Below are 16,525 nucleotides of genomic sequence, written 5' to 3' on the forward strand. Positions count from 1 at the left end.
GACAGAGAGGACAGCCAGGGTAAAGCCTGGGAGGTGAGAGTAGAACTCAGTAGGGGAAATTTAAAACTCAGAGAGGCTGCATCATCATATTGAAGAAAGGGAGAGGCAAGAAATGAGGCTAGAATTTTGTTGTTTATCTACTGTACAGCACAAGGAACTACGTTCAATAGTTTGTAATAATCTATAATGAAAAAGAATATATATCTGTATAACTGAATCACTATGCTGTACACCAGAAACTAACACCACATTGTAAAGGGGGCGGGAAGGGATAAATTTGGGAGTTTGAGATTTGCAAATGTTAGCCATTATATATAAAAATAGATTAAAAATACCAGATTTCTTCTGTATAGCACAGGAGACTATATTCAATATTTTGTAATAACCTTTAATGAAAAAGTCTATGAAAACAACAACAACAACAACAAAAAAAAGGCAAGAAATGAGGCTAGAGAAATGGGTTTGAATTTGAGGATGCTGGGCTTTTTTTTTTTCTTATTGAAGTATAGTTGATTCACAATGTTGTGTTGGAGGATACAGGGCTTTTAAAACTTGTTACAAAATTGTGAGTTTTTAATCTATAAATATAATGCTGTCTTAATTTAAAACATCAATATAATGTGGGGGAGCTAGGCAAGCAGTTTCTAAAATTCATATGAAAATATTATCTTGCAAGAATAATCCAGAAAATTCTGAAAGAAGAAATTGGTAAGTAAGATGTATACTTTAAGTAGAAAAATACGTATCTATGAAGCTTTAGGATATAAAAAGTTTAGTATTATCATGTAAACAGACATTAACAGGAGAGGATAGATCTCAAAATCGGCCAAAATACAAAGATGATCTTCACATTTAGCCAAATCATTACTTAAATTACTTAGGGAAAGGCTGAATTATATAATCAAGGGTGTCAAGAGACCTGACGGGCTGATTATCTACGTTGAAAAAGAGGGAAACAACTTTTTTGCTACCTCACTCCTTATATTTTAAAAATCCAAATGGAGCAAAGTTTTAAATACAAAAGCATAAAATAGTAAAAGTAGTAGAAGAAAATCTACGAGACTTATTTTATACTCTTACAGAAGGGGAGACTCTTTTTAGCCACATTTACAACACAGAAGCAAGCCATAAAAGAAATAATAAATCTTACTACAAAAAAACCCACTTAATTCTGTGCTGCCAAAAAAGAAAAACTACAATCAATATCAAAAGACAAGCAAAATATTAGACAAAGCATAAATTTTCCTACTGTTCGACAGATTTTATGAATCAATTTTTGAAAAGGTCACCAATCCAATAGAAAAAGAAAATGGCTAAGGGATGTTACAACACAGTTCACTGAAAAAGAAATACAAATGACTTACAAACATATAAAAAGATTTTCAACCTGGATCATAATTGCATAACTGAAATAAAACAATGGTGAGATACTGTTTTCCAGGGATATGATTGACAAAGATCAAAAGGTTTGATAACAAATGGTATTGGCTTGACTGTAGAAAAATAGGGGCTTCCAGTTTGGTTGGGAGAATAAAATGATGTGATCTTTTTGCAGGACAACTTGGCAATATCTACCAAATCCCAACTGTCTTGCAAATGCCCCTGCTATTCAAATTCTAGGAACTTTTCCTGTAGATAAAATCATGCATGTGTGCAAGGTTGTTCAAATGGAGGTTAGTTAAATATAGTCCATTCATTGGATGGGTTACTGAGTGGCTGTGAAAAAAATAAGTTTGGTGTGTATATGCTGCCTATAGGAATATTTTTAAGATACACTGTGAAGTAAAAAAAAAAAAAAAAAACAAACACCAAAACATAGAACAGCATAGCAAGATCCTCAAACTAAAATCAAAGTTGCTACTGGAGAGGGAGGCTGAGGGACTGGAGGGTTGAAATCCACGATGGGAGGGAGACTAACTATTCATATACACTTCTTGATACTGTTCGTATTTCTAATCATGTTCAAATACTACTTTTTCAAAAAGCTAATTACTAATAAAATTCCACACAATAGAAAAAGAAAAATACCATATGGTATCACTTATATGTGGAATCTAAAAAAATGACACAAATGAACCTATTTACAAAACAGAAACAGACTCACAGACATAAAAAACAAACTATGATTATGGCAGGGGAGGGGGTAGAGGGATAAATTGGGATTTGCAGATACCATTTTATATATAAAATAAATAGCAAGTTTCTACTGTATAGCACAGAGAACTACATTCACCTATAATAAACTGAAAAAGAATATGAAAAGGAATACATATATATGTATAACTGAAACATCATGCTGTACACCAGAAACCAACACAACATTGTAAACAAACTATACTTCAATTTAAAAAATTATTTAAAAAATGATCAGAATACATACCAAAAAAAAGTTTCCTTAGGTCCTTTAAAAAAAAAATTCCATGTGATGAAGTTAATGCATTTCAAAGAAAAGTTGTGCAAAATCACTTTAAAGACTCAGAAAGGCTCCCAGGCTTAAGCAAGTCTTGGCTAAAGGCACTAACCTTTCCAAAGAAAGAATGTGTCAATCAGAATTGGGGCCAGGCAATGAATGAAAGCAAGAGAAAGGAGTGTCCATCCAGGGGACACAGGTCTGGGCCAAAGTACTTCAAGTTCTGCATTCCCCTTTGTGAAGGCTCTCCCATTATGGAGATGGATGCCTCGGGCAAGCTGAGCTTAATGCTATTTAACATTTTAAATGCAGAATTAAGTGCCCTTGCTCTAATTCCAAGATCACCAAGCAAGCTTCCAGTTATAATTTGTTCTCCTTTATAGATCTGCTGGTGTAAAAAGCAACTGTTATGCTGATCTGTGTATTTGGATCCATGTGATAGTTCTAGGCTTCATTACACAGCAGTATATAGTGACATTCTGCTTTTTGGTTTTTTTTAACCTAAAAAAGAAAAACCAACTTTGGATTCTATTTTAAGAGGCATGGGAGCCATGGGACAATCAGAAGCAGTGACAGAAGATTAGAATTTTAGAAAGACCACTCCAGCATAGAGAGGCATATGGATAGAGAGGGGACAGTGGAGGTCAGGATGCCAACCCGGAAGCAGTTGCAGCATTTTAGGAAAAAATGATGGTTGACTGAGTGAATTTTTTTTGTTTATGTAAGTCCTTGTTTGATGTTCATCTCCCCTCCCAGACTGCAAACTTGGTAAGGAGAATAAATCAGGTCAGTCTTTCTCACCATCAGATTTCAAGTACTTAGCATGACACCAAACAGATCCCCATTAATATCTGTTGGAAGAAAGAATAAATGAGTGAATGAACGTGGGCAGTGGAGATAAAAAGAACTGGACAAATTTAAGAAATATTTAGAAAAGTGAACTGGAATGACTTGATTGAAAAACGAATGAATATAAGGGTCAAAGAGGGGGAGCAACCAAAGCTTTCGGCAATCAAAGCCTTTTGACTGAGTGGGCAGTGGCCCCTATTAAGATAGGGAACACTGGAAACGGGCTGGGGTGACGATGATGGATTTAATTTGGAAATGTCGAGTGTGATGCACTATGATATATCCAAGAGGGATGTTCAGTAGGCAGTTGAGCATATGAGCCCAAAGGTCACCACTGATAGTGGATGGGGACAATCATTAGAACATCAGCATGCAGAAGGCAACAGAGGTCACACATGGCGACATAACCCAGGAAGAGAAGCAGCCGTAGGATGGAAGCCAAAGGGACATCACGTTTTAGGAGAGGAGCAGAGATAAGGAAACTCTTAAGTAAGACTAAGAAATAGCAGCAAGAGGGATAGAGAGGAAATAAGCAAAGTCCACTGACACCAAAGCCAAAGAAAAGGGACACTTCAGGAGCATCAGGACAGAGGGAGAAACAAGGCCAATTTCTGCTAAGAAGCAGATCAGAGAAGGACAGAGAAATAAATACACCTTGTATTTAGTTCTGTGAAGGTTTTAGGGGACAGCAGTGGCAAGTGAGTTTGATGAAGCAGCAGGCTGAGACTGCATTCGGAGGAAATGGACACAAGGAATACAGACCCATCTTCTAAGATCAGGCATTGAAGGGAGAAAGGGAAGGGCCGGGACTAGAGAGAAGTGCAAGGAGAGGAAGGGAACATGGCTGAAGAAAAATCCTTCTAAGACGGAACAGACCGGTCCTGCTTCAATTCTGATATTTACAAGAGAAAGAGACTGAAAATACAGATGAGAGAGGGAAAGCCATCCACAGAGAAAAGTTTAAGGAGTTGAGATCTGTAATAGGAGTGGAGTGATTGGTTTCAACCCAAAGGCGCTCCAGCCCTCCCCTGCACTGGAAGGGAGAAGTTGCTTTCAGACATAGGCAGCGTGCTCAAAGGGAATTCAAGTGGATGAGGCCACAAGATGACCAAAAATATCCATGGAGGAAAAAACAAACAAAATTCAGCTGGGTTACTGCCACCATAGGAAGCAGGAATAGAGGATTGCTCACATCCCATCCACACATCTATGCCTCCCACCATCAACAGTGAAAAGTATCCACATTTGTGAGGAAGCACCCTTTGTAACTGGTCCCACGTCTGGCTGAAGCTGAAACAACCACCATGTAAATGTGGGTTTTAGCCTCAAGTGCACCAACTATCCTTATCACATTATGTTAAAATTAGATCTGACTCTCCCACCAGATACAACTACTCAGGGGTTTCCTGTCTCCCTACAGTACCTTATTTGTCTGTAGCATCCCAGTGTCCTCTATAAACACTAGCTGAACTGAACTAATGTTTGAGTGAAGTTTGAATTAGAAGGCAGGCAGCCCACATGACAATCTGGAAACATGTGGGAAACTATTCCAGGCAGGAGGAAGGGAAAACTTGATGGGAGCAGAAAGATGAGATTTGATTTCAGTGCCAGCTCCTGCTTTGGGGATCATGGAAGATGGAGACCAGGCAAAGAGGCAAGTCAGGGAGAGACCCCTCTGGAGCGCCATCCCCAGGAATGGACTGAGAGTGAGCGGGAAAGGTCAGAACACACACAGTAGTGGGTGTTCTGATCAGATGTGAACATCTGGATTAGCTGATGCCACTGCCTAAAATACAGATAGACAGTACACGTTAAGAAAACTATCTCCAGGGGAAAAAAAGGTGTTCAATTAGTAGGAAACCATAAGAGCACTGCTACCCAGGTTGGCAGGGAGCAGGTAACCTGCAAAGCCAATTGACCTGAACTGCAGAGGTAGATTTAGAGAAATCCACAGATAGGATCTGTTGCTTAAGCCACCAAGAGAACTGAAGCAATCTCTGGGTTGGCCCAGGGGAGGAGGCAAGGGTGAATTCCAGGATAGAGAAAGAAACACTGGTGCGTGGAGCTGACTGATTCAGGACCACAGACCCTTTCAGGGCTGAGCAACCACTGAAATCCCAAACCCCCGTTTCAGAATTAGGATCCCAGGATGGCTCATCCGGGATCCCAGGTTCTGATACCATGAGAGTGTGGTTATGAACCCTAACTCCCATCTCCCCATCTGGGGCCCCTTCAGTTACATCAGATTCCTTTTTCTTTCTTCTTATTTTTTTTTTCTTTTAATGGAGGTACTGGGGATGGAACCCAGGACTTCGTGCACATGCTCTACCACTGAGCTATACCCGCCCCCTTACATCAGATTCCTTTACATTGCTGCCTCTCTGGCTGTGTTAACCTCATCAGGCCAGGTTAGTTGGAACAATGGTGGTTGACTCGCGGGTCCTGCAACCTAAGCTTTCTTCACAATTCAATAAAAGGGCTTTGCAGCCAAAGGCCTGCCTGAGTGTGTGTGTGTATATGTGAGTGTGTGTGTGCTGGGGACAGTGGGGAGGGGGATAAGAAACACTGCCAGAAACAGAGGAAGGAGACTGAAGGGTCACAAAGGGGAAAGGCCAAACCCAGGAGGGCAAGGAAAAGACACCAGGAGCAAGATTCTCCATGACATGAGTTCAGGTTGGCAGCAGCCAAGGTCTGAAGTAAAGTGGGGAGCAGATCAAAAAGGGTTTGTGGTTTGGGTTTGGTTGGGGTTTTTTTGCCGAGAAATGCTAGCTTTTCTATCATGCTTTGCCAGAGAATGTAAAGGCCATTGTGTCAAGCTCTCTGGCCCACCACTCCCCACCCCTGCACACACACTACACAATAAGTAAGTGGAGGCCCAAGAAAGGAAGCAGGCTGTCCCCGCTGTGAGCCACCGCAGAGAATTTGGGCACAGGCCTCCCTGTTCCCTCACTGCAAAGGATTCTGGGGCACATGAAGTAGAAATCACTTTTATGACAAAGATTAGAGTTTAGAAGAGCCCATCTTTTTAGATCACACCATATTTCAGGGGTCACAGACCAAAATTTGAATGTCTTTTGGTTGAAATTACACTATTGTAGAATTATTCAAAATTACTTGGCTGATAATATAATTTTTTGTTTATGCTAAGAACTAATCAGAGGATAGAAACATGGGTTTCTGAGTAGCCAGGCTGACTAATGGAGTCACTGCTCTAAAGCTCTCATACTTCACTCAGAGAAGACCTCCTGCCAGGTCCTCATTGAGAGAAATCCAGAAGGATTAAACCAAAATTAAAAGTCTGGTGGAGGGTGTACAGCATGGTGACTACAGTCAAGGACACTGTATATATATCTGAAAGTTGCTAAGAAAGTAAATCTTCAAAATTCTCATCACAAGAAAAAAAATGTGCCAACTATGTGTGATGGATGTTAACTAGACCTAGTATGGTGATCATTTTGCAATACATACAAATATTGACTCCTTATGTTGTATGCCTGAAACTAATATAATGGTGTATGTCAATTATATCTCAACTTTAAAAAAGCCTGGATTGTTTAAGGAAGTAAATCCTAAATTGTAAGAAAAATTTTACAATTCAAGATAAGTAAGTCTAAAGGTACCACACCTAGTAGATTTTATATATTCACAGACACACTGTACACACACACATAGAACTCTAAGGTGTGTCTATCCATGAAACTATTGGGATATGAAGATTACAGGAAAGGGTGTGGTACTAAATAGCAATAGGTCATTATCTGCAATAAAAAGGGGACTCTAAATGGTGTGTGATTGTTAACATTTCTATTCTACACCAGAAGATGCTATATTCCCGAGGGCACACAAATCATTTATCTCTTAACAGTACAACAGATTACAAAGGAGGAGGTAACACTGGAAGGGGAAAGACATGAGATGAAGCCTCAGTCCACCTCCTTTCCACTGTTTGGCTTGTGAACACTTATGTGCATTTAGACACTTCTAAAATTGCCTGCAGTGACAGGGCCAAATGTGGGTAGGTGGGACTAAGTGGACAGAGCCCTAAGCAAAACATTGGATAGGGTTCTATTCTGAATTACATTCTGCTTGGCCAGAGAGCCCTGGGAAAGCCAATCAACCTGACAGTCCCTCCGAGGCTGTCAGGACCTTCTCAACTACTTCAGAGCAAGGTTTTAAACCTAAATAAGCAGATGTCTGTAAAGTGCTTTCCACGTCCCTTGGGGAGAAGCCCTGTCTAAAATCAGAGGTATGTCTCAGAAGTGTGCCCCTCCTGGAAAAGCCTTAGTGCAGGCCATGGGCAACATACAAAATGGTAGCAGAATGAATTCTGAATGTGAGTCAACAACGCTTAAGCCTGTTCACTGGCTCAGCCATCAATCCTGGGGGCAATGAGAAGCCAGGGGAAAAAGAGGAGGCTGGAAAGAATTGTACTCTGGCCACAGGTCTTTCATGGGAGCTGAGACAGACTTTGTATAAAGGGCTGAGAGTTCCCCCCTTACATAATCACCCCTGACTGTGGCAAAGACCCCCAGACAGCCACCTTCATTCTGCTCTGCCCTCCCTCTAATCCCAGCCTGCCAAGATGGACCAGCAGGTGCAAGGTCAGTGTCCCTCATTGCTGCCAACTCATGAAGGCTTTTCTCAGCAGCCTGACTCTTGTGCATGCATTGACTTAGAGAAAAGAAAGACTTTAAATTAAAACAAGCCAGCAAACCCACTCACAGTAAATTACACCAAAAAAATGTATTTCTTCCCATGGAAAGGTAAGGTCATTGTTTGCAGGTCAGTAGCTCACAGACTTTTTAACTGCTTTGTCTCCAGTAAAGATAGGTTTTCAAAGTCTTAGCCAGACTAAGCTTGTCTTCACATCTCTGATGCTTCTAAAATGGTGGACTGGAGTCAGGTTCAGTGCAAGGACACAGAACAGAGAGGAAGCATCCTAAATAAAGTGAAGGTCTTGGCACTTTCTTTGGATGCTAAGAGAAAGCATCTAGTTCCACGACGTCTTAAATGCATCATGGCCTTAAAAGCAACTCTCTTCACCACCACCCGTTCATGCAGAGGGGGTTGGAATAGAGCATTTCTAAGGCCCTTTCTCCTGTGGTCCTGATTTTAAGTGACCCTCCCTGTGACCTTGGACTCATCAGCCCAGCACTAACACACCATCAGTCTTACTCACTGCTTACATTTTAAAAGACATAGACAACCGGTTTGGAGATTTCAGAACAGACACTGAAAACATGCATTCAGGACACAATGACACCAAAGGTCCTCATATTCTCGTGCTGCCGGGCTCTGAGCACCCAGCACCACGCTTTACTTCAGAGCTGATGGAGAAACTGCACTTTCTCCACAACTGAAGCTCTCTGGAGGTTCAGAGCCAGAGCATGGAATCCAAAGCCCTCAGTTTATACGGCAAGTTCAGGCCTAGAGACATTAGGGGACTGTTTCAAGATCAGTTAACTCCTGACTCCAGCTTTCTAAAATATACGGAGTTTTGTGAAATATGTAAACTTAGTGCCTATGCATTACTTTTCTTCCCAGGTTTAAAACAATCACAAGCATTCACTCTTTCATCTCCCAGATCAATATTTATGACTTCCCAGTCCTCTGGACAGCCCAGAGAGTAAAGTGAGTGGTGAGAAGGCATCCTGATTATGTGAGATCCTTGCCTTTTTTAATAGAGATTGATTAGAAATCAAATATGGAGCTAAAATTATCAGGCCACTGCAGGGCTCACATCTCTGCCACCTGGGGGGTGGGATTTGTGGTTTTAAAACTTAGACAAAATAGATTATGAAAATAATCAGTCAACTAGTAATAACCCAAGGTTCAGTTTTTTTCTATCTCTTTCTTTCTCTCACACACATCAAACAAGAAAAAACAAATTGCCCTGTCTACATAACCTCTCCCTCAAATCATCCAATTGATTTGTAACCACCAAGAAGAACCAAAAATTGACAGTGCTCCAAGGAGCAGCAGGTTCAACGCCACAATCTACTCTACAGTTTTTAAACCTACAAGAAGCTCTCTAGAGAAGTTGTAAAGTTAGTCAGAGGGAGGATGTCTGTGTTTGATATTCAATGATGGCTTGATAATGTTTCTTCTCCTAACAGGCAAGATGAACAATGAGTTAAAACTGGAGGCAAAGCCAAAAAAAAAAAAAAGGAAGGGAGGGAGGGAGGAAGGAAAGAAGGAAGGACAAAAGCAGAAAAAGAAAAGAAATTCAATTCCCTTCCCCAGCTAAACAAAAACTCATGGCTTTATACCCCTACAACCTACAGACTGTCAGAGAGATCATACAGAATATTCCTGGGGAGAAACAGACCTCAACTCTCAGCTGTTCGGCCAGTTTTTCAGCTTAGAATATACCTTTACAAGGGAATATTGAAACAACACAAACAGAAGTTTATGGGATAGGAACAGTGAAAGATCTTAAACAGAACTAAACTCTGCGCTGGGGAGCTGTGACCACATCATCTCGACTTCCCATTACTTGCCTGTAATAACATATAACCCAGGCTTTTCTCTTTAACTCTAGTGCTCTGAATTCCCATAAGGAAATATCACTTTTCGGAGAAGAAAAAAATCAAACACATTTTCCTGTATAGTCAATGAGAGGTGATGGAGAGTGGGAGGTGGAAGAAAGTAGGGTCAGGAGGTCATGGAGCTTTTCAATTGTTTTACCCAGTGTAACAAAAACCTCCATGATGTGGAGATATAAGGTATGAAACTAAGAAGATTTCAAATGGTTGTGCTGAGCTGAGTTCTGCAAATACCTTCACTAGGAAGACAGCATGTTTTCAACAGCAGCTTGCCAGTTGTATTAAATAATGAATGAGGTAAATTAGACTGCCTTATTTATTAACAAGTACAGTGTGACTTACGCAATCACACTCAAAACTTACTCTGCGGTTCTTAAATGCACGGAAAGCACAATTCAAAGTTCTAGAAGCCCCAATGGAGGGGCTGAGAAGTAAATACCAGAGTAATAAAAACTGATGCCTTTCACTGAATACTTATAAATGCCAGAATTTTTCTTAGTACAATTAATTTCAGGAGGAAAACTCACTAAGGTGAGAGAGCCAGAATCAATGTATTAATGACATAACATTACAGCCGCTTAACCAAGCCAATAATAAATTGCACACAGAGGTTCTGGCAGCAGAAGCTACAAATTCTATTTATGTTGTACTAAGAGGAAAAATATTACATTGGTCTCCAAATATTAGTTCAAAATCATCAAATGTCACCCAAGAAATTTAGGGGGAAAAGTCATTATTGGTCTTCATAAAATATGCATGCCTTTTCACCACCGTGTGACTATACATAACAATATCGAACAGTACACATAAAAATGGTTAACACGGTAGAGTTTATGTCGTGTGTTTCTGATCACAATTTTAAAAACTCCATGACCTATTTTGTATTTTAACCATACCTTCTGCCACTTGAGTGAGACAGAACTTTTGTCCTTTGCAAAGCATTCTGTCACTTGCTACATCTGAGACATAAAGGGCGGGTTACGTAAATCCAACAACAGACTTCACTCTTAAATCCCATTTATATGTGACAACAGTATTGTTTTTAAATTTAACTTAGCACTGCTTTGGTATAGCCATCTCCAAATGACAGATCAGCATTTTGATTGTGGGCAGGTGTGATGTGTATCTACAGACAGAGAGATATAGATCTAGACATAGGTCACATGAGTGGGTAAAGAGTATGAGACATACTGTGATGGGAAGATTTTTAATAAAACAGGTTCAAACAATGACTCTGAAAATGAAATGTCAGTTTGGCTTAAAATATGCACGTAAAATAAAAAAATAAAATCCTCTCTCTTAATTAGTCTATGTATTTATTTTTAAATTGTTCTATATGGGCTCTCTCTGAACCCTAGAAGGCACAGTGGTTGTATTTTTCCCCCAATATAGCAATACTAAAAGATTTTCTATTTTTAAATGATACAGTAAACTGTTGCTTCAGCAAGTTCTAATCACAGTTTATTTAGTTACACTAGTCCTATTTTAAAAAAATAGAAATATGTAATTTCAGCTAAATACCATTAAACTAGAACTTTAAAACAGGTTATTTTAGGAATAGCTTTGGGTCTAATCACAAAGTAAAAAAAAAAAAAAAAGTGTAATTTGGTTCCAACTGTAGCTGGTATCCACTGGCCAAGAATTTAAAAGCTGTTCAAGCAAATATTAATATGTAAGAAAGAGAGGACAGATGGTCTCATATAAGGATGAGAATGAAACAGGCCCATCCACTGATGTCATTTTGATATCAAAGCAGCAGAATTCAAAATAATTATATGAAGTGCTTTCCAAACAAGGATTTCAATACATTTTACAGATAAAGACACTGGAGCACATACCAACTGGGCTCAAATATAGTTGAGGGAATGAGCAGAGAAAAGTCCTTTTGCTCAGAGCTCACCTCTATCAGCCTGACTCACATTGCTAACCTGATTCCCCATCCTAAACACTTAGCCTACACACCTCTCCATTCTCCCAATCTCAAATGAATTTTCAAATCAAAAGGAAGAAAATGAGTAGAAATTAGGAGTTACTCTTAGCCATTACTGAGTGAGTAACTGTGATAAATGCTTTGGTAAATATTAAAAAAAAAAAAAAAAAACTTAAGCCTGAAAATAGGAACTTGCCATCAGAGAAAAAAGAACCAACAACAATTGTGAGACCTGATATAAGAAAGCTCTACTCAAATCTATTAATTTCACATGTATTAGGCAGGTAAGACCACTAAGGTGTAAAATAGTATTTTTTTTTATTTAAAGAGTTCTATTTTTTTCCTCAAATTATGGCCTTAAAGAATAGTAAAGTGAAAAAAATCATTAGTCCTATGTTTCCTCCTTCACTATGCATCTATCACATAATACAAAATTTTAAAATAACTACCAAAAAACCCAATATCTAACTGTATACGGGCACTCCCCATGGTCTCAAAATAGTCTGAAGGGCTCTGAATTCCATATGGCTTACTCCATCTCATGAAAAAGGCACAGATCCTGACAAAAGGCCACAGACAGTCTGACCAGCCTGGCAAGCCTGGACCAGCCCAAGCCAGGGCCAGCGGTCAGGGCCCTACTCACCCTTCCCCTCCAGCCCTGCCTGCTGCTCTCCTTGCCCAAACAGTGGAGATCTGAGCATCCTGGATCCAGCCTGACAGTTGGCTGCTCCCAGCACATCTTAGCACTGCTGGGCCGGCATGTTTCCCCTCTGTTCTGTTGTCATTTCCTTCTGCCTGAGACTCCTCACATGAGAATCACCAGCAGAACAAACAACAGAGCCAAGGAAGGTCTCTTACTTACATTAAAAAACAGGTTATCTTGGTCAACTATGTTGGCACAACCAGGGTGTGCGTTTTCCATGGGGGGTGGGGGGAAATGCATGCGCAGTCGCCAACCGGAAGGCCACAGCCCAAGCTCTACTTTCAGGCTGCCTATCCTGCTGTCAAACACCATCAAGAAAGCCAACCCAGAGAAACTGTGCCTTACAATCCTCTATATGGATGGATAAAATCTCATGTTAATGAAACGTATAAAATGGCAAAGAGGGGGAAAAAACAACACCTCTAGGAGAGATGACAGGGGAATGCTGGAGAAAGGACTGGTGAATTCCTACTTGGTGATGAGTTTGTCACAAGGCATCAGAAGAGGAGGACAGAAACACACAGTTCTGCTTCTCCACTGGACCAGGACAAGCACAAACATTTCCCGGGACCTCGGGGTCCCAGGCTAAAGGCAGCATTCAGCCAGAGTACTACATACTGCTTTATCATTCATCCTCGTCCTGGGGAATTATTCAATGGGCAATTAAGATTTATAATCCAAATGGTCTCAACATTTTATCTCTGGGAAGTCAAGTCCAAATTAGATCAGACCAGGCTTTTACGCTTCCAACGATCACATTTTCTCTTTTGAGCGAGTGCATTTCAACACTCAGAACTTCTCCTCTTACAGATCATTTTCAAGGCCATCTCTGGATGCAATCTCCTAAGCAAAACCTGATATATAAAATGAAAAGGAAAACTGGTGAATTCCAAATCTTGGAGAAAGACGGTAAGGGAGAGACTCAAACTTCCTTCTACAGATTTTTTGTAAGTTAATTATTTTACCCTCCTTTCTAGTAAATATTACTGGAACTTCTCCTAACACAGCATGCACATAGCACTTTATGAAACAAAAATATCCAAGACTAAGTTATTGTATATGGAAAGCCTAAAGCACACCCAGCAGGACTTTGATATATAAGGTGTATAGGAATATAATACAATAGATATATAATATTTAAAACATTTTAAACTGTCACACTTCTCATGTTAGCAGCCCTAAGGCAGTGAAATAGGTAACTGACAGATCGCCCAGTCCTGTATTTCTCACCTCTGACTTCTCCCCAGACTTGAAACAACATTCATGCCCAAGACGGACCTGCCGGACCAGCCCAGGCCCTAGGGGCGACGAGGGAAGGAGGGAGGAAGAACTCACATTTCAGTGATGTTCTCAGGGTCCGCACTGGTAGGCTCCAACCTCGGAAATGTCACGATGCCAGGAGAAGGGTCGCTACACCAGATCCGAGAGGCGCTGCATTTGCAGGATGTGGGACAGGCGAGAGCGGCCCTCCAGAAGCCTATGATCAGCCAGCAGAAGCCCCAGAACCGCGCCATGGCTGGCCCATGCCACCTCGTCCAGGACGACATTCCTAGCCACCAGTGCCAGCCAGAGTCAGACTGAGTACGTGTCCCTGCGCCGCACAGGCCGGCCTCTCCTGCCGGTGCTGGGCAGCCTTGGCCGCGCTCGCCGCTCTCTCCGCTCGGTGCTCGTCGCAGGCGCGCAGAGCCGAGCGCGTCCGGGGCTGAGCGTGTCCTGGCGGGCCGCAAGATTCACAGTGGCAGGGGCATCTCGGGCCTCTTCACAGGGGGCGCTACCGCCGCTGGGAGCTCCGCGGAGGCCACCGCTGCATGGCCCGGCGAGCCCAGCACCGGCCGGCGGCGCTCCCGGGACGCTCTGTGGAGCAGGCTCCTTGCTAGACGCGCGCTGGGATCCGGGACGCACCTCGGGGCTGAGGACAAACAGACACGCAGAAGACTGAGCTCAGGACCCCATACGCCACGAATTGGGGCATTCTCCCTCCGCGCTCGCGTCAACCCCACCCCGCGCCCGGCCCGGAGACTGTGGACGGATGAGTGCCGAGCTCCGGCCCTAGAAATAAACTTGCCCTTCGATGGCATCAGTGTGCCCGCCCTCTTTCCGAGCCTGAGGTTGAGGGAGGGGAAACAGGGCAGGGGTCCCCGAGTCAGGATTCCATGGCACAGGCCAGGTGTAGGGCCTTTTAAAGGGGGACACGGAGACTGCCGAGGGCGATGGGTCCGCGTCGGGGCCCTCGAATGATGCTGCAGAATCCTCCGCGGCCCCTGGCCTCAGGAGTCGCGGGCAGGTGGCGCGGCGTGTCCCACCTGGGGAGCCGCCGCGGCCGCCCCAAGGTGGACAGCGAGGGCCGAGACGACGGAGGGCACTGTCCGCGCTGCTCACCCGGGCTCCGGCGCCTACCGCCCGCCGGCGGCGCCTGGGTCCAGGCTCCTCCTGCCGCTGGGCACGGAGCTCCGAGAGCGCGAGCGAAGGAGCGACCAAGGCTCCTGCTCCAACCCAATTCCGGGAGTCGCCGCCGCCGCCGCCTCTGCTACTGCTGGCGAAGTGACGTGAGGGCTGACGCAGAGCAGGGGCAGAAACTCCAGAAAATTAGTCTGAAATCCAAAAACACACACGCTCATACACACACAAACCCATAACACCCTCCAGACAAAAGCAACAGGGAAGGGAGGGGAATCTGGGGGCGAGCAGGGAGGAGGGAGGCATCGGTGCCACTGGCCAGGAGCAGACAGCAGCAGCATGTGGGAGTTCACACACGCGCACACCCGCACACAGCCTGGCCGTGGAGACGCGCGCGCCTGTGTGTGCGTGTGTGTGCGTGCATTTAGATCCAGGTACCTCTGAGATGGACCGGTCCTCCGCTCCGACGCCTCCCAGTCCCTAATTCACACCGCGGTCTCTTCTAAAATCGCAGTAGAGGCCGTCTCCTTTTTTGAAATGGAAACCGGGCTCGGTTCAGCTCTGAAAAATGCGCTGATTCTTATTATAGGAATCCTCCCTCCCTTCTCCCTCCCTGCTGCATTCTCCTTCCCCATCCTGTCTAAAAGGGAGGACGAGCTATCTGAAAAATAAATAAATATCGTTAACCCCAAAACGTGTCCAGCATTGGAAACCAAGGATAGCCGCCCCCATTCCGGGTCATCTATTTGGGGATCGGTGATTTTGAAGGGTCTTCCTGTCGGTACTTTTGCAGAGGGAGGGGAATCTCCAAACGCAACTCTAGCTCTCTAGGTGGGTCTTTTTCCTGCCGTTTTCGGGCATCACATGCCCGGGAAATAGAGACATGTGAGGGGAAGGGAGCGCGCCTGACGCGTATTGGGTTCCCTAAATGCGCGGCAGCAACCCTGGCCTGTCCCATGTGTGGCGCCGTATCGTTTTCTCTCATCCTTCAACCTGGCAGGATGTAGCCATTCCCAGTTCGTAGCTTCACTCCCCGCGATGCCCACCCCCCCACGCGGGGCACCCAGAGCCCTTGCTCCCCTGCCGTACCTTGCACGTTTTCGTGTGTGCGCGGGTGTGCGCGAACGCGTGCCCTGCGCCCGCGCTGCCCGGAGCACGACATGCATCCAGCTACTGAGAAGCCCGGCGCGGGCAGAGCCTCGGTGTCTCACTAGGGACAAACGAGGCGATCCGGGAGGGTCGGGTGACAAACCGTAACTGCTCTGCGGGCGTAGTTAAATGATGGCTGCGGGGCATTCGCAAGCCCTGTCTGAGAATCCGTCTTCCCATTTGCGGCTCGGAGAGTCTGTTTTTCCGCAGTCATTTAAAAGGGAACTGGGAAAATGCACCGCAGTGCCTGACACTTCTGAGGGCTCTGGTGCCCCCGCGCGGGGAGAGAGCGCCCGGCACGCTTGGGAGCACCAACCCGCGGCCGTGGCGGGCACTGCGCTGGGGGCGCGCTCTGGCTCCAGATGCGCAACCAGCTGCGTCTGACGCGTGCGCGCCCCTGCCCGACCGGTGCGCGGCTCGCCAGTCCTAGCTTTCGCCTGGGAAAAGGCGGGCAGCCCTCTGCGCGAAAAAGGGCGACTGGATGGGATCTCATCCAAAAGATAAGAATGGTCACGGATCTGTCCGAGATACCGGGGGTAGGA

The 16,525-nt window shown here is 44.0% G+C and overlaps 1 protein-coding gene across 5 annotated transcripts in view; it reads right to left on the reverse strand.

Annotated features, from left to right (window-relative positions):
* Nucleotides 1-16,243, reverse strand: part of NTRK2 (neurotrophic receptor tyrosine kinase 2) — a 327,597-nt gene extending 311,354 nt beyond the window's left edge. Inside the window, exons 1-4 of one of the 5 annotated variants that reach the window (XM_074363095.1) lie at nucleotides 15,924-16,243; nucleotides 15,273-15,361; nucleotides 14,817-15,028; nucleotides 13,773-14,346 (exon numbers count right to left, since the gene is read on the reverse strand). In XM_074363095.1, the coding sequence (XP_074219196.1) occupies nucleotides 13,773-13,984 (212 nt within the window). In that variant the 5' untranslated portion in view covers nucleotides 13,985-14,346; nucleotides 14,817-15,028; nucleotides 15,273-15,361; nucleotides 15,924-16,243. Of the gene's footprint in view, nucleotides 1-13,772; nucleotides 14,347-14,740; nucleotides 15,029-15,272; nucleotides 15,396-15,923 lie in introns of all 5 variants that reach the window. The other 4 variants (XM_074363094.1, XM_074363096.1, XM_074363097.1 and 1 more) reach the window with 4 other exon arrangements.
* Between the last annotated feature and the right edge of the window lie 282 nt (nucleotides 16,244-16,525).

The sequence above is a fragment of the Camelus bactrianus genome, chromosome 4 (genome assembly GCF_048773025.1).
Source record: "Camelus bactrianus isolate YW-2024 breed Bactrian camel chromosome 4, ASM4877302v1, whole genome shotgun sequence".
Taxonomy (NCBI): domain Eukaryota; kingdom Metazoa; phylum Chordata; class Mammalia; order Artiodactyla; family Camelidae; genus Camelus; species Camelus bactrianus.